Source organism: Tetrao urogallus, assembly GCF_951394365.1.
Source record: "Tetrao urogallus genome assembly, chromosome: 5".
NCBI lineage: Eukaryota > Metazoa > Chordata > Aves > Galliformes > Phasianidae > Tetrao > Tetrao urogallus.
This window is the reverse complement of record NC_136818.1, coordinates 41,343,600-41,367,840: the sequence shown is the minus strand read 5'-3', so window position 1 is coordinate 41,367,840 and position 24,241 is coordinate 41,343,600. Positions and strand designations below refer to the sequence as shown.

At 40.3% G+C, this 24,241-nt stretch overlaps 1 protein-coding gene across 1 annotated transcript in view; it reads right to left on the bottom strand.

The window, feature by feature from the left end:
• Window positions 1-15,723: 15,723 nt before the first annotated feature.
• Window positions 15,724-24,241, bottom strand: part of ZCCHC24 (zinc finger CCHC-type containing 24) — a gene marked incomplete at both ends in the record, with an annotated part of 100,858 nt that continues 92,340 nt past the window's right edge. Inside the window, one exon of the mRNA XM_079536053.1 lies at window positions 15,724-15,837. Within this exon, the coding sequence (XP_079392179.1) occupies window positions 15,724-15,837 (114 nt within the window). The remainder of the gene's footprint in view (window positions 15,838-24,241) is intronic.

The window sequence follows — 24,241 nt, the reverse complement described above, 5'->3', positions numbered from 1 at the left end:
TTAAGAAAGCAAGCCTTCCAAAACACCCTGATCACTCCAGCTATAAATATGTTTCACATCATAGGGCAGCATTTGAAATTAGTGGTTCAGCATCCCGTAACGGGGCCCAGACGCCGTCAGTGGCAGCCTTTGCCATTAAGGCTTGGTGTTTGTCAGCTATTTCTGCTCAGAGGTGTGTGAGATACCACAGTTTCCCCTTTTTCTTAAAAGAGGAAATAACTGTGGTGGCAATCTGGTCTTTGTCACTTCTGTAGATGCTAAACCATAGAGTCCCGGTCCCTTATGTATCCCATAAGGCCCATAGGGGGTGGGACTCATCTACCAACGGGTCAGGAAGCAGAACCCTGACTGGGGGACTTGCCCTGGCCAGGGGCCTGGAGCAGGTCCTCTCATAAGCAGCCATCTGAATGGCTGGAGAGGTGCTGCTGCTGCTGCAGTGGCAGCCCCCAATTGACACAGTTCCTAAATCCCCCCCTGCTCTCTGTGGCACAAGACAGTCTGAAGATATCTGTGGCTGTCCCCTCACACATTGTTCCTTGCCCAGTTGACAGAGCACAGGATGGTGGAAGTGACATGCTCAGCCCTAGAACAACCTCGCAGCATAGCTTTATTTTTCAGGTCGTTTTGATTGCACAAAATGGAAGCTGCTGTCCTGGATAAACTAGGAAGCCTATTGGTGTAACCACACTGCTCAACTATCAGCCTCTGTTTCACAGACTGAGACTAGATCTAACATGATTAGAAAAGTTCAAATTTGTCTTTAAAACTTTGATTCATCTCAAAAATCATTGTGTTCTTGGCAAAATACATAAGTAAGCATCTTTAGAATATCTGCACCAGTCCTACATTTAACTCACTGTAATACCACAGCCACATATAGCCACCTGGCAAAAGTCTCCTAGAGAAACTCGGCAGCACAGAAACATGATGCTATAGCCTTGAGAAAACAGCAAGAGGGCACTGACACTGTTCAGATGTTTGATTTTATAGAAGATACCTCTGGACATGAATAAAATCAGTCTTGGTGAGCATGTATACACATAACAGGGTGCATTGCCAGCAACGCGACATGCCATATACTGCAGTGAATAAATGCTGTTGTTGGAAGCATGGAGTGTACCAATGCAACTGGGGCTTTAGAACTTCCACGGGCAACTCTGGATCCACACCAGCCTGTTCCACCTCAGCCAGAGTGGCAGGTGGCATTTCTCCAGTTCCACTGTGGGAGCACAGCAGTGTGCTCAGGACGCAGCCAGCCTGTCAGGCTGTCATGCGCCTATGCCAGCAACAGCACACTGGCAACCACTGTTGTGGCAGTGCCTTGCACAGTGCTTTCTTCCCCTCGTGTCAAGTGTGTATAGTTAGGAGTCACTGTATGGGAACTGTTGAGTCACGGTCTGAACCACTGATTGAGCACCTGGGGAAAGGTCAGCCCTGGGAGCACAGGTGAAGGTAATTCAGCTGAGTGACTGTAAGGGGGTGGAGCCTGGCTGCACCTCTCCTAGCCCTCATTTAAGGGCTGACTGCCACTAGGAGTTTTCTGACTGCCCCTAAGCAGTTTTCCCTGTGAACCTAGATCTTCAGAGAAGGGTGAGCACTTTTCCTTTGTAACGCCTTTTCATTGTGCTGGTCCCTTTGTCATTACATCTCCTGTATCACCATTCCACTGTGTTGATCTTTCCGTTACAGTCACCAAGCTTTTAAGTCACTTTCTCTACTTTCCCCAGTTAGTGTAGCCTTAATTCAGAAAGTTTTCCAAGGCTTTATATGTACAGAGCAAAGCTTTTTCATCAGCTTTAGTACATTTACAACTTTCCATGGAAAAAGTAAAAAGCAGGAATGTGTTGTCCAGCTTTTTCTGGGGCATAGTGCCCTTACTGCCTTCTCTCACTCTGGAAACTGCATGCCGTGTGCACTTCCCATTTCAGCCCTTCCTAGTGGAGCAGGGCTTTGGCAACTAGTAATGATACTGACATACTGCTGTTCAAAAGAGCAGCACTGAAACCTCATACATGCTAAAAACTCTTCCAGTGATGAGTTCAAGATGGAGAAAGCTCCTTACACATTGCAGAGTGCCATACAGGAAGAATTTGAAGAGCTGACCCTTTATATTTCCTATCTTTCCAGTGCTGTGTTTTACTATCTAATGGCTTACTGCTGACAACTCTTGGTTAAGCAAGGATTGGGATAGCCAAGGCAAACTAAAAACAAAGATAATATGAAGCATATGGCAATTAAATGCTAAGAAAATAAAGTCAGAGCACTGTGAGAGACCACAGTCCCTGACAGCACTGACCTGGGCAGGGGTGGGCACTGAGGACTACATGGTGGAAAAGAAAAAGAGCAGCGGTTCATCCAAGGCCTTTTGCAACTCACTTTGGACTCCTTGTGCTCTGAGTATGATTAATCCACAACCTGGGTAATCTGTGCAAGAACTGGTGATGGCTGCTTGGTTTTTCTAACAAAGCTGCATTGCTTTAGTAAAACACTGTGCACCGTATGTGTTACCAGTGGTGCTTCTATGTCAGAGCAGCACAGGAGGATGGTGAGTATTTTGCACTGTTGACTACCTCTTCTTTCCACACTGCAGACATGCCTTGAATTTGCTCAGTTTGTGATGTTTCCCACCCTGCTCAGCCCATGATGGGAAGTGCAGATTGCCTTTCCATACCAAACTGCCTGCAAGGGGAGCTCAGTGCAGGTGTATGTGGGAAGTGAGCGGGAATTGGGCCCAGATGTTGCAAGACGCCTGCAGCTCCCAGCCAAGCTGCTGGGGGCTGTCAGCACAGCTTGCTGATCACTGGGGAAGTTTATGGGGGAGCCAAACTCCAGAGCAGGCAGCCACACATGACAGCTTGGCCCAGCTCAGCTCCCACCAGGCTTCAGCATGCTGCTCAGCCACGAGTGTGTGCAACTTTCTGACAGCTCCTCTTGAGCGGCTTTTCTCCAAAATAACCATCCTTGCTCTCTCTCATTGGCAGCATGACCCTGGAACAAGTGTATCACAGTTTTGGCATGTTTAGGACATGCTACCATAGTACAGCAATATTATGTGGCAAGAACAACATATGTTTTGGAAGGGAGTTCAGTTTATCTTAGCTGCTCCAAATTTACTTGACCTGTTTAATCCGGCTTTCACACTACATCATCTCAGTTGCTGGGATTGCTTTTAGGTCATGTCCCTTGCAACATGTGCAGCCAGTTGGCCTTTCATCTATATGTTTAATTGTCCAAAATGGTTTCCATGTGATTAACACAACACCCCCCCTCACCCACTGGTGGTGGGCCATTGGTAGGCCAGATTGTGCTGTCTTCCCTTCAGTTGTCAAGTGGGGGGGGGGAGGGGGGCTACGAGGAAGGAATTGTGCTCAGTTGGTGAGCTGGAGAACTTGCTCAGGGACATCATCAGATTGCTCCCTGTCTGGAGAGTACAGACTTCATCACTGCGGGGAGAAGGAGGAAGGAGCTATTTGCTGTCACCATTACTTCTCCAAGGGAGAGCAGCTCCACTCTGCTCTTGCCTCATCTCCTGCCAACAGCAACAGCCATCGCCCTGCCCATCAGCCATTCCATCCGTCCAGCTGAATCACACTGGAGGCATGAAGCAGTGTTGGGTGCTGAAACCTTACAAGGCTTACAGTTGCAGAATACACCCATGTGCCCAGCCTGGAAACTGGCTCCCACCCTGCAGAGAGAGACAGGCCCCCTCAGTTGGGCATTCATAGTGGACCAGCTGGGGCCGTGGCTGGGGGCTGCAAAAGTATCCACGTTTACCAGCTCCAGTCTTGCAGACCCGTCTGCTAACTCCATCCAGGGCTTTCTCTCACAAGGCAACCAAATGTGTTAAGAAAAGAAATTGAGAAGATCATTTTCACACCTGGCTTACTGACTGCAGTACATTTTTCTTCCTTCACTGCAAAACCATTGCACCGGCCACTTGTCTTCCCTAACCTTTCAATATTAATGTGGCAAAGTGCTTTCTGTCCTGGAATGTTTTCAGTCTGTCAGAATGTTTTCAGCAAGAGCTGGCCGAAGAAATGGACTGCTTCAAAAAGGATTGGAAAAACTAAGTCCATCTCTGATAGAAAGGTCTCCTGGAGCAGGAGAGTGCCCTGATGTGTACCTCAAGTTAACATGGAGATATCCATAGAACTCATGGAAGAAGTCAAAGCCAGGGCCTTAGGCTGTAACCCAGATGCAGATGGCGGTGCTTAGAGACTAACAGGGCAATCAGGCCCTCAGGCCCCATGTTCTGAAAAGCTTCCCTTTTGGTTCTCTGCTGAACTAAAGATAGGGGCTTTGTGAGGAACAGATGAGCAGTTGTAAGCGTGACTTGACTGTAGAGGTCCTGTGTTCCTTCCTGTGAGTGCAGTGAAATGGTTGTGGTCAGACACCTGCTTCCTTTCCATCTGGAAACGACTGCATTTAAGCACTGGTTAAACCCTGCCTAGCTGGACAACCTGTTTCTTTGTACTCTTCCAGCAAACTTCAGGCTCTTCCTAATGCTTAAAAACGAACAAACAAAATCCTAGCAAATTACTCAACAACAGACCAAATCATTTTATTTAGGCAGGGTAGCATCAGGGAACTTGTTATGCTGCTGATGGTGTGGGGTCAGGGCTGCAATGGAGTTACTTAAGAGCTATGCTGAGGACATTGAGAGGGGACAGCACTTTGTTGCAATGCAAACTGATTCTTTTGAGAAACCAGGAGTGGCACATAGCAAGTTAGAGGACTTCAGGAGTAAAAAACTCAAAGACCAATGACTGTGAAGTACTAGCAACAGGGGGAGCTGAGAGCAGTAGGAGAAAAAAGGGAGGTAGGAGGCAACTAGATACTTAAAGATTGCAGTTCCAATGATTTCATGTGCAGTCATTTGCAAACTAAGATGAAGGACTTTGCTGAGGCTGAGGCTGGTCAATTTTATATTCTAAACATATGTGTCTTAATTTAGTGACCAAGAAGATTTTAAACAGCTGGGTTTTTCAGAAGATCAGTTTAGTTATAGGAATTTATTTTATTTTATTTTTGACTTGGAGAACAGGAAACAGCTTTGGAGTGAACTAATAGCAGATTTTTGTTTGTTTGTTTTTGTTTTTCTTTGTGTATCCCTGAAAGGGATTAGCAGCATGCTAGAGACCAAGCAGTACCTCAGTTTAAAAAAAAAAAAAAGCACTTTTTAACTCTTAAGAAAACAATAATATCTGCCAGGAGCAAAAATGAAGTTTATGTGCCCATTACTGTAAAGTTAAATGCTACCAGCTGTATTGTCTACCTTTTCAAAAGGAACTTAGGTGACAAATTTCCCCTACTTTTCATATTTAAAAATCTGTTTTGAAATCTGCCAGGTTTTCTGGTAAGGTGTTGAAGAGAAGATCAGGTTTATGAAGTGTATTAAATTCTCATTAAAAAAAAAAAAAATCTAAGCCATATTTCAAATGTAGAGTCCTCGAGGGAGAAAATCACACATACCTTAGACTGAACTTCACCTTTCCTGGGACTGTAGAGCCTTTTGAGCCCTTCTTTCTTCTTGTACTAAATTCCTGTGAGGAGGCACACAGGGCTCAACATAGGAAGGAAATTGGGGGAGAAAAAGTTCACTTTCTTCTTTTGGCTCTACTCATCTCACAAAAGCCTCCAGATGTAACTCCTTTTGTCTGAATATTTCTGTCTGCTTCAGACTGACATTTCCTCTCCTAGCAGAGAGATGGGCAGACATATTTATGGCAGAAAAGATAAATTGTGAAGCATTTCTCCATCCAGGTCTGCGTTTGCTTGCACATCTTGTGCTTTCCCTGCAGCCAAACGTGCTTTCATGCATACAGGAGCACTTCAGGATGCCAAGCAGCATGAGGGGCTGCCTGGACATGGAGATGTACCCCTGGGTTCAAGGATATTGTTTAAGATTTGTGGAGGTGAAATATGGCCATAAGCTAGCCAGCATGCATGGTCATTTGGGATCTCCCCAACTGGGCAGAATGATATTGCCCAGTGTGGATGAAAGCCACCACTTGGTTACCTCCCATCAAGCTGTGGCATATCACACAGCACATGGCACAGCCATGGCCAGGAGGAACACCCAAGCCCCCTTTCTTTGCAGGGCTGGTGAGTACCTCGTGCTCGTGGCTTCAAGCCAGGCCTTTCCCAGTTCTTGGCACTGCTGAATAGCAGCTGCAGGGGTCCAGAGGCCAGCGCTAGATATTTCCACTCATTTGTTTTTTAAGCCTACGACCTCATCCTTACAAGCTCCATTTACTATACCTTTAGGATCCTATGAGGTGGGCAAACACCTCTTAGAAATTTTACTTGGCTCAGTAAATTCCTCTGGGTCTCTAGTGAGCCATACAGTGAGTTGACCCTGACCCACTACTGGGAGACCCAGAGTAAGTGGCACATCTAGCATGGGGGAATGCAGTGTGTGGACAGGCTTAAAATACCCCAATTAGCTGTGTTTAAGGTTTAGCTTTTCCAACAAAAGTATCTGCAATTAATTAAAAAAAAGAAAAAGAAAAAAAAACAACAACCCCCACCCACCAAATGAGTTACATTTGTGCATTATTTGGTTGTATACTACGAATTATGGTGGGATTGTGATTAGTGTCCTGTCTGTTAATCCAATTGAGCCTGATTGTGAGTGACTTGCAGGGTTTTCTTCCAGAACATGAATGCTGGAGAACCAGAGGGCATTTTGTTAGGAACTGAACAGCTAGACTGAGTATAGACCTACCTATACAGGAACTAACTGCATGCGTACTCTTTTATGATGAAGCAGAACAGATCCTTTCAGGCCAGATCAGTGATCAGATGTGCACTGGCTCTAGTGTCTTTTTTCCTACAATAGCTATTAAAACCAGGCAATTAAATGTCTGTTGGCACAGTCTTTGCTCCTGTGCTTTGGGACTTCCTGAGCCAGGGCCGCAGCTCTGTAGTTAATAACCCTTTAAGGATTTTAATTTTTTTAATGTGATTTTTCTAATCGTTTTTGAGCTCATTTCTCCTTTTGAATTAGAACATCCCATGGCTGTGAATTTCTATCTCCTGTGTGAAAATTTTGTTTTAGTGTTATCTCAGATAATTTTATCCAAAATTCCCTGTTTCTGGTAGGGAAGCACTCTAGAAGCAATGAGTACTTCTTCTCTTCTTCATGTCATTTATTGTTGCAGGCCATGACATCACATTTGTGATCTCTTTTTCCAGGAAGAGAAGGCCCAGTGCACACAGCCTCTTTCCTTTCACTGGTCCTAATTTTTTCAGTTCTGCTTCATCTTTTCAGTGTTTGTGAATGCAAAATTAATCAGTAATGGAGTGATAAAGGCCATGTGATGATGTTTTCTCTTTGGTTTGTTGTCCTGAATTCCAAATCTTACACTTGCCTCTTTTTTTTTTTTTTTTTTTTTTAATGAGTATGGTTACTCAGTAAATTATGCAAAACAACTTATTCCTGACAAATACTAGCAAACTAAAACCTACTATTGAATATGCACAATTTGGGGAGTCTTTGCAGTTGTGCATAATTTGTGTTTACCACTGCTGAATTACAGGAACCAACATTTCAGCCCATCACGAAGCACCAAGTTGCTGGCTGGCTCTGTGCAGCCTGGGTTGCAGCTCCAACACCTCCCAGCAGGATGGGCCTGCTCAGTCCCAACCCTGGAGAGTGTCCCAGTAAACGCTGACTGAGGTAGGTGTTTCCTGATATGTTCTGTTATTAAAGCTTTTCCTTGTTTGTTGAAGCATTGTGAGAGGCTTTGTTCGAATGAAATTTTGCAGTTGTGGTGGGTTGTATCAAAGCCTGTGTGCCTGTTTTTTGCCTGAAGAGGTGAGGATGAGGAGGATGTAGAGGATGAGTGATGTCACTGGTCCCAGTAAGAGCAAATTGCTGTGTGAGCAGGTGTGGGTCTTACAGCTGATGCTGCTGAGGGGAGAGTTTGCAAATAGTATCTCCTAGTTCAGGGGGTGAATGCTAGAGAAAAGCAAGACTGAGTGTGGTGTTCCCTTTGTTCAGGACCCCAAATAAACCACATGCTACACGCTTCTCAGGAATGAGGATTCTGTATGTCCTTCTAGGTAGGTGTTCCACTTCTGAGTGGGAAGACCTGACTGTCAGCTGTCAGTGACTGGTGTTCTGGTCTCAGGCTCCTCTTTTGTCAGTGTCTCCTGTGTGCATCTTCTTGAGAGGGATGAAGACAAAAGTGGGCCTACCTTGTGTAGCTGTTGATGCACTGGAAGGCCAAGATGCGGCTGGGTATGTGATGTGTTTTGGCTGACTTAATACTTGTAATCTTTGTGCACTGTTTGTTTTTCAATAAAGAACAATGAAACATTTTTACTTCAAAGTATGGATGTTATGTGAAATCTCTGTGATAAATTCCCTATTATTTTTCCTAAAGCGGGAACTTCTTAGTTCCTCTGTTATGAGCATTGTCTTTTGACTTCGTTCATATGTAACAGGAAGGCAAATCACCTGGGAATTAAGAGTAAAGGAAAAGTAGTTTGATAATTTATGTTGCTACTATATTGTTTGTGTTAATCTATTTTTGTTTTCAATATGAAAAAGTTACTTCTGAGGGATAACGTGGAGGATAACGTGTTAACAGAGACTTGGCATTTTGCTGTTTGTCTGCTGAGCATTTTCTCTGGTATCAGTGGAGCACTGAACTTGGCATGCTGGCATTAGGAGAGCCCCTGGTTCTAGTGGAGGGAGGTATTACAGTTAGCTTAGGTTTGTGGCTATAGTTGCATATGGGAACAGAGATCTTGGCAATTTTTATACTGAAGAACAGTGCGTTTTGTGCTTAAAACAATAATTTACTACTAATTTACTGTCTTCTATGGGGTTCAACTAGGAGCATGTCTTTCATCATCAGATGGAAATTGCTTTTTTCAGGGCTTCAAATCTGCGTGGTTCCTTGTCCAGTCTCTCTTTTGCACACACATGCATGCACATGTATATGTTTTGACTCTCATGCAAACTGAATGAGGAGAGCTCTCAAATCTTCCTAGCAATCAGGTTTGCTATGCAATGTGTCATTTCACTATGTTACAGTGCTCCAAATGTCTGAGATGCACCATATTTGTATGAGCCTAGAACTGTGTGCTCATCAGTCTACTAAAAATACTTTCTTTCTAAATGAAGAGGATCCCTCGTGTTAGAGGCCATATACCTAAACTACTAAGAGTAACAACCTCATTTTAATGTATTGCAAGAAAACCACACCACTCTTGCTGTTTTTTTTTTTGGTTTTTTTTGGTTTTTTTTTTTTTTGCATTATTTTAATACAGCATTAAAATGCTAGAATACTAGAGAAAAGCTGTATACTATCCAGCAAATAAGGCACATGTCGGAATGCCATTTTATGGACAATCCACAACAGAGGTTTTACAGTCTCTTTAGCAATGTAGTCGCTCAGTAAGCTAGCTGTCATCTTGATTGCTGAAGCAGAACTGGTACCTCCGAGGCTGTTGTCCATAGGTTCTGTTTTTGTTTTAGCTGTACAAGTTTCTTAACAGTTACAGAAAATGAAATTGTACAAATAGCCAACTGAATCTGACAAGGTCAGTGGGCACAGCTAAACAAATGTAATAGTAATTAGGTTAATTTTTTTTAAAGCTGAAGAAATTCATAAGATACAGTGTTAGTTTTAGCACTAGTACACAATGCAGTGAGTGCTGTACTAAACAATCTTTTAAAGGAAACAAGAATCCAGTACAGGTTTGGGCAGACCTCCCATTTTAGCATGGTAAAATATCAAACTAAAAACCCAATCCTTCATAATATAATCAAACTACATGAAATGTAAAGTGTAAAAATGCTTCAAATACGTGCACATGCATATTCTATATTGCTATGAGTTCTAATTAAAATAAACATAAATCCTTACAATCGTCTACTTCAATGCATTTCTCTTCCATCCTTTGATTAATATTATTGCTGTAGCCAGTACTGCATAGCTGAGCTCACAGTCTGCAAAGATTTGTGAAAGTTGAGTTGTCAGACAGCGTCCCAATCAACTCTTTTCCCTTCTCACCATGAAAAAGGACAAGAACTACCATTTGAAACTCGACGCTTGTGCTTCAGAGTTTCTGAAAGCTGAGTCTCTGTGGTGCTTTCAGCATCTTCTGTCTTTCACAAGGTCATAAAGTGACACTATACTGTTATTTGCTCTCACTTGCTATACATCTAGTGATAGCTTTTTCTAGCAATCCTTCCCCAAATACACATAAATAAAATGTATAAGCATTTTCATATAAGTCAAAGCACTTGAATAATATATTGGTTACTTAATACTGATATTTTCATCCAAGGATAACAAAAACAATATGGCTTAAAGAATTGCAAGTTTTTTTTTTTTTGTCAGAATTATGTACCAACTTTCATATAATATTTTATGTAGACAATATTTCCTTCTTAATGTAGTTCTGTTGCATACTTTATACAGACAAAAGCATTGTAAAAAAAAAAAAAAAAAAAAAAAAAAAAAAAAGTAAATTACTTCCATAAATATTTTCTTGAGGATACATCCCTAGTTCTGCAAAATACTTAAGAAGACTTTTACCTCTGTTAGTATCCTAGTTGAGAGGAAGGCCCTTCTGAAAGCTTCCAAGTTGTAAAAACTTTTTCCCAAAGAACAAACAATACTTTTACTAAAAAGGCCCTCAAATATATACAAAAAAGTTACTGCAAAGAGTTTCCAGATAAGATAACGATTCAGTATTACAAGAAATATTTGTAACCATTCAAAAATTTTAACATCTAGAAAGGTTTCCAAAATACACACATAGTATTAAAAAAAAATTGAAAGAAACTCTATGTCAAGTATAACTCAAGATAAATACACATCTGCAAGTAAAACTGTAAAATACTTCATACAGGGTAAACATTTATATCAATCATCTATAGCTAGTAACTGCACACGATTGTCCCTTTGAAATTCATCCTAGAAACAAACCATCATCCCTATGTCTAAGATCTTGACCAGCCCTCTGAGCACTTCAGCAAAATAGCAACATTAATGGACAGCAGTGGTTTTGCGGATAGGAAGGAGATGTGATGAAGCCTGATCTGGAGCAGAGTGATATCTTAGAGGATGATTTTGTGTGGGGATAGTTCCATCACATTTTGAAACGTTGGCAAAGGCAAATGGAAAATGTACGTCAGTTCACTTAAATCATAAACATGTGTTTTTGAAATCATTGCAATCTATTCAGTGGATAACCCTTAGCATCCACACTAGAGAAAAAAATGGTATTCCATTTGACTGCAGGACATAGAGAACTAATCTGTGAATGCTGACATTTCCAAAAGCTTCTTACTATTTTAAAAGTAGTTTTATTTGGGAAATAATGGCTAGATCTTGTCAGGTATGCAACCCATGTTTAATCTAAATGTCACGTTACACAGAAGGTAAAATATAGAGAGCACTTCTTAATAAAAGGCTTCTTTCAGACAGCTGTAAATTCACATTTTTAGTTTACAAATTGTGTCCCATATAATGGGGAATTTAAAATACACTTATTTTCAGAAATAATATATACTCTTGTGTATTTATTTGAAATTAAGAGGCAACAGGAAGGCCTCAATTTTTTCTTGTGTGGCATCATTTTATGCCAGCCATAGCAGCAATAGAAACTGGCTAAAAGGGGGCCATCCTTTAAGCTACAGGGATTTCTTTCATTGTCATGAAAGGAAATATTTGTAACAACTTCAAAGGAGCTGCATCAAGTTAAAACAGCTAAAGCCTATACTACTTATTTTGGATTCCCAATAATTTTCTCCAGTGCAGGGCCAATGCCAAAGAAAAACTTCATGTGAAATGTTCAGACCAACTAAAGAAATAATATGAGATATATTTTTCAAGAAACAAACGAACCAAAAAAAGTCTGAAGGAGGAGGAAAATGTAAGAAAATCATCCCCAGAAAAACTGCTGCATGCTGGATGGACCTATGGATCTGTAGGTAGGCAGATAATAGCAAGCATTTGATGAGGTTTAAAACTGGGCTTGACAGATAAAGGCAGAGAGAGAAATTTATTTCAGGTACGTCCCTGAGAATACTCTATTTAGGGAGACCTGCACTGATTTAAATTTCTTTACTGGAACAGCTTTGTTTCTGATAGCTGCTTAAAAATCCCTTTGAGGAATACCAGCTAATGGACTAAATGTAGAGCTATTTAAAGAGAACATCAAAAAGTATTCCTAAAAATACGAGTGGTAAATAAACTCATCCTCTTCCCTCTCAAAGTATGACTTCTAGGGTTGTATTTTTTCAGTTTGGAAGGAGTTTAGCCTATGGGTAAATTACCTTTTTTTTTTTAAATTAAAAAAAAGATAGAATTATCTTATAGGCAATTTGTTTTCTATTTTTTTTATGTGAAATTGATATTAAGAAGTTTTCTTTCTGTGCCAATGACCACAAGATATTGTCTGGTTCTTAGAGCTGCGTGTTCTTCCAGCAAGACACCAAGCATACAGAAAAGCATGGAGCAGATGCTCCTATGAGCAAACCTTGGCAGAAGGGATGGAGGAACCTCATTCATGCTTCCTCAGCCACCAGCTTGCTAGAGAGAGGCCCTGAGCAGGACAAGAAAAACAGGGTTGCCCTGCATTCTAGGGGAAGTTTGAGTTGAGCCCCGCAGACACAAGGACAAGGACATCCTGTCTGGGTTCCCAGTGCTCTCCTGTCCCACCCCTTGCCTCTCAGCTCCAGCAGAGACAGTGAGATCAGCACGCTGCTTCCAGCCCCAGGGGGCTGCAGTCCAAGTTCGGCAGGACAAAGTAGGGCAGTGTCTGGCTTTTAGCTTCTCCCCACATTTTTTTAATCTGTTCTTCCCCAGCATAAGTGCAGGGGAAAATAGATTTTCCTCCTAGATATTTTAGATATGCTTAATATTTCTTACATACTTTGTCTTCTACCTGGAAAAATGTGATATAAATATGGAACTCTTTTAACTCTACTTTTAGGAACTGTTACTCTACATGGAGAGTTGTTAAGTATGTTGATCACGTATATTTTTAGGAAGTTTATTTTAAAATAAAACCTAAAAGCACCACCATGAAACACTGAATCTGGATAAACAGTTTTTAAGAGAACACTGTCATGAGAATAGCGATGATTGCATATAATGGCATTGGCAGTTGGCCTTTGTTCAGTATCTGCTGGTATGCTCTATACTGATGTAGCTATACCATGGGATGTGCTATTCTACTGATTTAGTGGTTATCAAAAAGCAGGAATTATTTAAAAACAAAATGCTTGGTAGCAACGCTAGGGAGAAAAATAATTCTCTGATTTTCACCTGATGGTGTTCATCTACTTGTCCTTTAGTTGGATATGAAACACCAAGGATATTTCTGTTCATGTTCTGTTAAGCACTCAAAAAGGAAAAAAAAAAAAATAATAATTGGATTTAACATGTTATTCTTTCAGTAAAAGCATGCATGCTGGAAACTAATTATCAAGATTAACAAGCTTTAAAATCCACCCTCAAAATCACCTGTGTATTTTATTCTCTTATAGGCAAGTTAGTATCTTTGTTTTTCTCTAAGGTATTTTTTTCTGAATCTGTGCAAAAGAATGCATTTCTATTTGAAAAATCTGAAACTGTATATCTTGACTGACATAACTGAGATCTCTTATTAGTGTTAACATTCAATAATATTATTCTTCAGCTACTCTAGTTTATAGAACTACCATCTTGGCAAAACTAGTTTCAAAGTGATTAATTTTCTTTAAGATTTTAGAATTACATAGCATTTTTCATCCAGTGATGTCAAAACGCTAATAGATACTGAGTATGCCTCACAACACTGCTGTGAGGTAGGTGCACTGAAGTACGATTACCCCCCTTTTGCAGCTGGGGGAACTGAAGTCCAAGAAGGATCTCGTGACTTGCCCACAGCCAGGGAGCTAATGCAGGAGTCATGGTCAGAATCAACAAATCCCAAGGCTTTTTCATCAGACTGACCAGTGGGCTGTGTCACTTGGGCTACACATAAATAATGCAGTTTGTGAGATATGTATATTACCCTACCACCAGAATAAGCAGAAACTATTCTGCCCTGTTTAGAACAAAGCAGAGAAATGGTCGAAGTTTCACCTTAGAACAAATTCTAAAGACCTTCACATTTCCTACAGGAATGCTCACTGAGTTTTCAGTTCGCTTTGCAAGAGCTTGACTGTACTTATTGGTTATGTTTTGGTATTACTTGGCACAAAACCCTCTCTGTATTAGTACTGTGGAATTAATCCTCAAAACAGATTTAATTCACATCAAGTTATGTAGGATTTTAAATATTTCCACTAAGTATTCACACAAATCAATCTCTAAAGGAAACCTCACAAAAATAGAAATGTTTTTTTTTTTATTAAAAAAAAAAAAAACAAAACCCAAACCTAAAACCACACAAACCATTATCCCTGTAAGTTTTCTCAGTGAATTGCTTGTTTTGTCCTTATGCCTGTGTATTCTTATACAGACATATAAACAGGATACTGTCTCGAGGTACTTTCAGCTCATCCCTGATGAGATACTACTTTGCAACAGGATCACCCTGCCCAAAGTTCCACCTGAAATGGGACAACCAAATATAACTCCTACATTTCTCCTAAGGTAAATAGGTGTTTCAGGAAGACAGGAAAGTGGGAATATTATAAAGAGTGTTCTTCATACCTCATAACACCTTATGGCTAAAAAGTTTTACATTGTAACAAATTTGTACAGTAGAAAACAGGACATAAAAAATATTTCCAGAAAGTGGCTTTAAAACTATTATAAATAGTAAGTTTGGCTAATTGTTCAATTATGGATTTGGAGGACAATTTTAAGCATTCTTATCCCCCTTTATTCACAGTAAATTTAGTGTGCTTGCAGCCTAATGAATAGCGCATACACATGCAAAACCTCTTGTAGCAGAATTATATGACAAGAGAAAGATCTGTTAGTCACACAACCAAGCCAATTTTATCTCCTCCAAAAACCTCTTGGAATCCTTCCCGATGCTGTGGGTCCCATTATGGCATTCCCTTTCTGTACAACCACACCCTCAAACAATTATTCACTTTTTTTTGCCTCAAAATTGCAAAAACTGATTTTGCCTAAGCCCTGCCTGAGTGACACTAACAAATAGAAAAGTCCAAGAAAGCAGCAACACAAAACTCTCAGACTTTCTAAAACTGGGAAAACAATTATTTTCCTTCTTTTATGCTGTGGCTTGTTTAATCTCCTTTTGTCTTGTCATATAATAGGAATAATATTCCTGTCGTGGGTGAGTGCTTTTAATTAGTGGCCCCACAGTTATTTCACCTCTGCAAAACCCATTTATCACATATAGTCCTTGTGAATATTATATCTTGCCTACAGAATAGTACTTCATTTCACCTGACCATGATATAGGGTCTGTGTAAACAATCAGCAGAACCTGCAACTGTGGTTCTGTTGTGAACACTATCAGTAATGCTTATACGTGTGTACATATATATATGTAAGCTTACATATATATGTATGTATACAAATTCACCATAGTCCTGTAAATACCTGTTGCATGTGTGTGCATACACAGGAGAAATGTTACATTCCGTTAAAGGTAAGGCATACTGTTAGGTTATAGATAGGCAATATTGGCAATTATTTTAGCTTTTATCTTGAAGTGTTGTGTTGCTCTTGATCGTGTGCTGTCAGAGGATCTTTAAGGATGAGGGGGACGGGAAGAGGCCACTTGGAAGGTTTATTGCACACGGCGGCAGTAGTAGCCCAAAACTTTGCACTTCTCACACAGGTGCTGGGGGTGTTCTTTGCTCTGGTCTGAAACGTCCAGGCCATCCGGCTTTTCCAGGGGTCTCTGCAGAGAAGGGTGGGAACAAGAGTTGATTCAAGGCTTTATCACTGCTGTTAATCTCTACTACATGTGCTGAGCATACTTCTATGCTTAACCAGCTTTCTCCTCACAGTTACAAAAATCCTGCTGTCTGAGCAGACAAAATGTTTTCAACTCTTTGCTTTATAGTGGCATAAAGTTGCCTCGCAATCTTGAATGTTGTTCTTCATAAAGGTTCTGTTTACCTTGCTGTAGGTAAACTAATGAAAGCCCGAATGGGGAGTATGTTTATGTGGTTACACAGCAATTTATTCCCTTGGCTCTAGTAACTGAGACATCCCAAAAGCATTAGCACTTCAAGCATGGGAATCCCACTGCCCAGAATGCCAGAAGGGTTAACAACACTGCGATTAGCTGCTGCTACAGGAAAACTGTTTTACCTATGCACAGATGTCACATAAGTTAGTGAGGTCTCAACCCCATATTTATGAGGCTGATGTTTGTTTGTTTGTTTGTTTTTTAAGTAGAAGAGCTGCAAAGCTATTAGTAAAAACAAAAACAAAAGCAACAACAAAGAACCAGAAAAACAATCTCTGTTGTGAACCTGACTGATAATTTGGATAAATTGCTAAAGAACACTTGTGGAATCACAGGGCTGGCAGTATATTTAACTAAAAAAGGGAACAAAGCTGCTTTGAGTTTAATAATCCATGTGCTTTAATTTTCTATGACATGTAAGAAATTTTGCAGTCACTTGGAAAATATTAAGTATTTTAGTAGGGATATTGCTGTTTGGAAAATCTGATCAGCAGAAGTGATAGAGCTGTGAGGTAGAACATAACACTGATGTGCACAGTTTGTTTTATACTAACAAAATGCTGTAACATAATTTCTCAGCTTTCTTGGAATGTACCTGAAAAATGATTTAAATACTCAATGCCTTACCAAGAAGAAGACTGTGGAAGTTCTGTGGAACTGTGGTAAAGACAGTGATGTGAATGATGTGATGTGAAATCTCAAAATAAGCCATAAGCATCTCACTGTTCTACAGGGATAGCAGACTACTGCTTATCTTTCTTGTAACAAAGAAAGGATGAAAAAAAAAAAATTATGGCCATTTATCTTTTATACCTTCCCTAAATACTACAGGCCTGTCATCATCTTTAAAACCTGGTACACCTGGTCTTCTAAGTTTCCTGGTTATTTATTTTTAAATTCTGCATGTCAAAGCCACCCATCTGAGTGTGAGTGAATAAGAAGTATTGAGCTTTCTGAAACCTATTTTTTTTTCTCTTAGTGTTACTCTGTAAGATCTGCTCACACCCTATGGAATGGAAGACTTTCCCAGTGTTCAGTGGTTACAGTCAGGCAAAATGTACTCTTTTCCTAAAAAAATAGTCTGAAACTTCTTGCTATAATCAGTTGTATTGGATTATAAGTACAACACTTGTTCATTATGTTGCATAGCTAGTAGAAAGAATGTATGGGAGCAACTCAATAGTGATTGCCAATGTCTTGTCACCAGTTCAGGATTCCTACCCACAGCACATTGCCAAAATTTTTCTCTGTCCTGGGCTAGAGGCTATGTGACCTTCTGAGCTTAAATTTGTTTGTAATTTAATTTCAGGCTGTTTTTCCTTTCTTGGAGAGGGGGTGCTTGAACCTGTATTGGTTGTGTATGAGGAAGGAAGATTTTGGATCTATCGGCAACCTCGATTGAGACTGCAACTCAAATGCTGGTGCATTCTGGGCTTCTGCCACAGCAGAGACAAGTTGAATAAACTTATTGGGTCAGAAAAACTGCCTTTATGCCTGTTCCACAGCCTATTCCACCAACATCTGCCCATAAATTTTCTTCAACAGTTTGCATTACATAAATCTTCCTCAAAGATGATGTCCAGGTTTAGGAGCTCCAAGATTTAATTTATTCTCCACAATGGAGAATTTTAGAGCTTTGAAATGTTGCACTTAAAACAGTCTATTTGACTCAGCTCTGATTGCTTCTACATGTTAGCTGTGTTCTGATTAAAGAGAAAAAAATACAGCAGTTATCATGTTTATTGATATAAGCCAGATTTTTTTAATACACATGGCCTTGGGAATCATTTTTCCTGGAAATAGTGCAAAGGACATTGGGAGTGTCTTGAAGTGCCAAGAGTTTTTTGGACTGTTTTCAGAAACAATAGCTCTCCGTGGTTTGCTTTCCCCCTGCGTTGATTGAGCTCAGCTTTTTGGCCCACGAAACACTTCGATTTCAGAGATGTTATTGTTACCTCTGTGTTACGACACAGAGGCTGGGGAGAGAGGGGTTACAAGGCAGGAAGCTGGGTTTCCAAGGGCTGGCTGGAAGGAGCTGAGCTGAGCCCAAACACTGCTTTTGCTGAGGGCTGAAGCCTCAAAATGGTGGTGGGCTTGCACAGTTTGTGCCTAAAATGAAGCCCCAGTTTACCTCTGTGAGTTTCCTGCAAGCCAAAAATCCCTGCAAGAGCTCTGAGAAGCAGCTGTTTTCCTCCCATTCTTACTGCTGATGTTCTAATCGTGTGGAGGCCTTTGAGGCAGTAATCTTGCAGACTTGCAACTTTAATGCTATGCTAAAAAGGATATTAGATAGCTAAAGGTTTGCAGGTGATGAAGTGAGATTTTGTTTGTACAGGCAGCTGAGGCTGACTCAGGAGCACTCTCACCAGCTTTGGAGGGTGAAAGCAGAAGGTGGAGAGTGCTGAACAGTTGTGTGGCTGCACACTATGGGTAATTTGGGGGGTTGTCTGAATGCTGCAGAAGATCCACTCAGCTGAGGAGGCTCTCTAATCCTCCAGCCCTGTGCTGCCAGGAGCCCAACAGCAGGAAGGCTCAGTACACTCAGAGCAGGCCTGGGAAAGAGGACTGGCTGCTTGGCTGAAGGAACAGTGCCTTTCCTTAGAAAGAGGAGAAATGCAGCCTGTAAAAGAGCAGAAAGTCCTGCTATATTTCTCTGGGAAAGGTATTCTTTCTTCTGTAAAAGGGAGAGTTTAATGTTTTGGTTTTCTTTTTTTTTGTAACGCAAGTAAACAGGATTTGATGGTCTACTTTCTGTAAATACTATGGGGAAGGGCATTTCTCAACGTCTGGAGTTTTTGCATCTTTTTCTTTAGCATTCTTTGGTAGTTGATGGCTGGAAATGACCTTATGCAGCTCCACCAGGAAGGCATTTGACAGCAGTGACTAAAGCCATTGCCCAAGGTGAATAAAACTGAACTAAATTTAAATTAGCAATTCCTGTCCTGCAAACTAACTTAAGACTGTGAAGTATTGCTTCCCCAGTCTACATGTACTGATTAAACTCTGTATTCCATAAATCCTTTTTTCAAAATAAAGAACAAAACATACTCAAAGTGACTCATATATATATGTAATGTCTTAGATGTTAGTGGAAATGTCACAAGGACACCCTTTAGAGAAATTGTTCTTAGCGGAAGCAAAATGGGTGCTTATATTTCTATTTAGAAGTTTGAATTTATTTTTTTTTTCCCCTTTAGAGTGGAACAATTTGATTCTACCTCTGGTAGATAAACCATATCAAAATTTAAATGCAAGAAAACAAGTATAAGTATATTTCTGGACTCATTACATCAGGCCTTAATGGAGCAAATGAGATGAATAGATGACATTAGATCTGTGCGTAAAAATTGATTCTACAGCTAGAGGTGGCAGGATACTGATAAAGGGCAACAATCTTCAGGTGCATTAGCTTCTATGCTTCTCTCAAGGCACAGACACTCTCAAGAATTTGTACATTGTTAGTACAATAAAAGATTATGGATTATGGATATGAAAGGATTAAATGTAATGTGTTCTTGAGTGGCAGAGCTTTGCTCTCCTGCCTGTATGGCATGAATAAGGACTTCAGTTGTGGCTGTGAAATAAAAAGACTGCAATGAGAAGGCTGCAGATCCATGGCATGAAGATGTGAGAGCAGGCAGCCTCTGTTAGCGGCATGCCTCTGGAACAGGCCAGCTAGGAATGAAAGAGAGCCACCTGAAATGAACAGCAGAAATCTCTCTCGGTTTCAGAGAAGCAGCAGTCTGGGATGACCTGTTTTCCAACTGCTGGGGCACACAGAGGTGGAAATGCAATGATTCCCCTCCAGCTGCTGGGGAGGAATTAAATCCAAATAGGAGAGAGAATACTTGCAGGCCTCAATCTGCTCACTAGTGCGTTGGGCTTTAGAGTGATCAGAGCCAATCCTCCCCAAGCTGAGGGAAGAGAAACTGCACCTGGACAGGGGAATTATGATGGAATCACTGCACTGCCTGTGGAAGTAATAGCTTGGATAACATGAAGAATGTATTTACATACCAAATTATTTTCAGTCTAGCGATAAATTCCTGACAGCTGGAAGTAAGTCATGTCCAAGAGGACAAGTCAGTCACCAGATGGCTGGTTCTACACCAGTGCAACAGCTGTCATCACAAACAGCCCTGGAGTCAGCCACGAAGTCAGAGGAGAAGCCTTGATAAGAGGCCAGCCAGGAAGCAGGCACAGATGCTGCTGCTAGAGCAGTCAGGGGAAGAAAATGAAAATTCAGAGCTTGGCGTCTGGGCTGTTACAATGCCAAGAACACTGGTGAAAGGCTAAAATGACTGGCTCCACACTGGAGCAGTATAAGGAAGAGTACAGACAACTATATGGAATCCAAATTTCAGGAAATAATAAGAGGTAGAATTAAGTTCCATCTGAGGCTTTTTTTTTTTTTTTTTTTTTTTTGTTATTGTTGCTTTGTTTTGTTTAGGGTAGATAATGTGACTAGGCAGGAAACCTCTTTTGAAAGAGCAATCCAGTAACTTGTTCTGGGCAGTCCTTTGCTCTCCTGTTTCTCAGCAACACTTGAACTCGACAGGCCTCAAGGTCTTGGGAATTCCTGTAAGTATTTCCACCAGGAACTTAGTCATGAAGACAAAAATGCATGCAGTTTTTTTGGAACAGCTGTAGCAGTTTTGCAGCTCAGGTGTGAAAGCCACCTGATTTTTCCACTCTGAATTAGTTGGTATCAAGGCAGCAGACACTTGTGTTACTACTTGTTATGCATGCTGTGCCATCCTTCTCAAACACAGAGATTTAGAACCGTGTTTGTAGAGCACTCTGAAGTATATACACAACTGTAAAATTGCTGAGAAGACTTTTCCTGCTGCAGGGAGATTAAAAGCTCATTCTCACAGATAGGGTATGTGGAATAAAAGAACAGAGCTGAAGAGACTTTCCTTGTGGGGAATTGGCACAGAATCTTTTCACTCCAGGAAAAAGCCTCCAGGAACCAAGAGCAGGTGAACTTAGAGGCAGTACTGGAGGATGAGGAAGTATCCTTGAAGATGGTTACTGTGTCTTATCCTAAATCCATACCTTCCTGTGGGCACTCTCTACTGCCTAGGATGGTGTGTGAAATGGAGGATGTTGATCTGACCTGATACAAGTTCTTATGACAGAATCATTGTGACAAATCTTTCATGCAGTATACACGTATGGAAATGGAGATGCTGTAATATGCCCTCACCAGGGAAATGTGATAACTGTATTTTTAGAAATGGTCTGGACTGTTTGCAGTTAGGTAATTTTTGTAATTCTGAAGGCTCTTGTAACTCAGCATAAAGTTAGTTAATGTTGAGGAAATAAGAATGATTAGCATCTGTCAACAAAATGACCCTCTTCTAATAATGTAAAGATAGTATTGTGACCTAATTGTTTACCAAATGGTAGGGTAAGAAAAGGATGCTGAGTTAAAATATATTGCAGAGGGGGTGTATTGACCAAATTGTTTTGGAGAAGAAATAATTTAATCTGCTAGAAGTAATACTGTTTGAAGTAGAATTGAGGTTAAATTTCTGACTGGCCAGTTCATCTGGGTTTTGTTAATTTAAATATATATATATACTAATATCATGTAGCATGATAACTGCAAAGAAAGAACAAACATTACAAAACAGCAGTATCAATTTATTTCTTGAATGGAGTTTTATCTGTACAGGTACTGAGTGTAAGAACAGCTTCTAGAGAGAGACAATGTTTATTATATTAAGCTGAAAAAGATGTTCATTGGAAGATCCAGACGAGTGGAAGTACTGTCTAAACCCTTATAATGAAGTCATTAGGAGCACAGAATTAACTAAGAACTTCCTCTGATGCACTGAGAGGGGAAAAAAAATGTTTGTTTAGAAATGCATAGGAACTCTGTTCATGAAAGAGAACTCTCCTTTGGTATATGTCAACAGAATAATGAAAATGAAGGAAAAGCAAGAAATGTATACAGAAAATGATAAAGGAGTGTAGGTAGTTCTAATAGTTTATTATAATACAACTAAATCTTACATCCACAGTATGTGTCAATGTTTAAACCTTCAAACTCAAAACACTGGACTTTTTAATTAGAACAATCAATCACTATGCTTTTATAAAATACATAGCATTACCATAAAAGTATTGCTGGCTGAGTACAGCGCATTTCTAAAAAGCTGCAGAACAGCAACCCATAGACATGTATTAAGATATGTTTAAAGTCTGGTGTGGGGCTGGATGCTTAGGGCTGGATCCTTTGCTGCTAGCTCCGTGCATGAACTGGTGTTTTCTTTAGTGTCTGGCTATAACTGGTATGTTTAATTAGAAATACAAGGCACTGGAAGAATGAAAAATAATAGAAAGAACAGCAATAGTGAAACTGAGATATAGAATCAGACAGAGGTAAGGCAAGATGAGAAACAACAGAATGAGAAATCTTTCAACTTGAGGTTGTAAGTTTGGATTTTGGGGGAAAAAGCAGTATTGACTGGCTGCAGGTTCTTTGCGTCTGGAAGCTTAGCTGAAATGCATAGTCCAGACTTGAAGGTCTCACCTAGCACCAACTACTACTGAGACATGGATACATGGATTGGTAAGAAGAGTAAAGCCTTTTCACATCCCAGATTATGGTCTAAGGGGATGATGTGGAAACACAGTGATGGAGTTCAGCTGTGTCAGCCTGCATTGCACATGCTGTGATTGTTCATATACATGGTTCTAAGGAAGAAGCACTGTGTACTGCAGCCCTTCCACACAGTCTTTGATGTCTGTGCTATGCAGTTCACAGACTCCTCTAGCCCTGCCATGGGGGGCAGCTCTCCTCCTTTACTACACAACATTTTTATTCCCCAGTATGCAATGTATTTTGTGGATGAGATAGTTCCAGAGCAAGTTCTTGTGACTCTTTGAACACTGACAAAAATAATGGAGGTCATTTAGAAGAACAAACAAAGTACATATTTATAACTTTGTGTTGTAAATCAGTGTTCTTGTAATTCCTCTCACCATCAAGACTCTACTTCTTTATGTGTAATAAATGCTCAGCCTGGATTTTGGTGCAGTTGTCTAAGCAAGCTGTCTAAGCAAGAACAAGAAATCAGACGCTTCTGAAGCTTTGAACTAGTGTCTCATCAGTTAACTTAGGTTTCTAAAGATAACCTCTTGTTTTCAGATTTGGAATCAGAGTGGTGCTAACCTAGAGATGGAGGGGGATTAGGGTTAGGTTACATCATCTAAATGCCCAGCAGAAACAGTGACATTCACTGACTTGGCCATTAGTTCGTTCTGCAGTGGAAGTAGTTCCATGTTATTTAAATGAACAAATAACTTCACAAAAAAAAAAATCATCTCGAGTGAATTAAGTGGGTCAAGTCTAAAACAAGCCCTCTGCCATAAACATGTCGGATTTAAAAAACTTTAATTTACATTTCTTCAAGGTACTACATAGTATAAATCGATATTTTAGCTGAATATGGGAATGCAGAATAACCTTAGCCAAAACTTGCCCTTAGAATTAGATGAATATACATGTGTATAAAAGGAAGAAATAGAGTTGATTAAATTTTCCTGGTTGGGATAATGCTAATAAGCTTGTTTCTATCTCTGTTGCTGCTTGTTGCAATGAATTTCAGTACTTCTACTTTTCCTCACAATAAAATCACAATATTACTTAGAATTATTTTTTTATTAACATGCTTCCTCTCCCCAAAATCACATAAAATGGTATGAAGTGTTCCTTTTCACCTATTGCAAATACTCTCAAATAATCCATCTGTGATTTGAGCACAGGTTGTGAGTGGGCAGCAGACAACCTGACCCATGCAGAGCTCTATTTATTGCTGAGATTCAGCTAGGATAAACTGCATCTGAAGCAAATTACACCTCCCAAACTCTTAAAATAATTCCCACTTATTCATCCATAACAATTTACAGCAATATTGCAAAATCACACTTAAATTTTTCTGTAATGCTTCTTGCATTTGCTCAGTATCAGCCATCTTGAAGAAAAGTGCTGTGTGGCTTAAGACAGATGCACTCACAGATGTCTCCCTTTTGACTGTGCTGAAATTGGCAGCATTAAATCCTAGGTGTTGCTCCAATAGCAGTTGAAGTTGTAAAATCA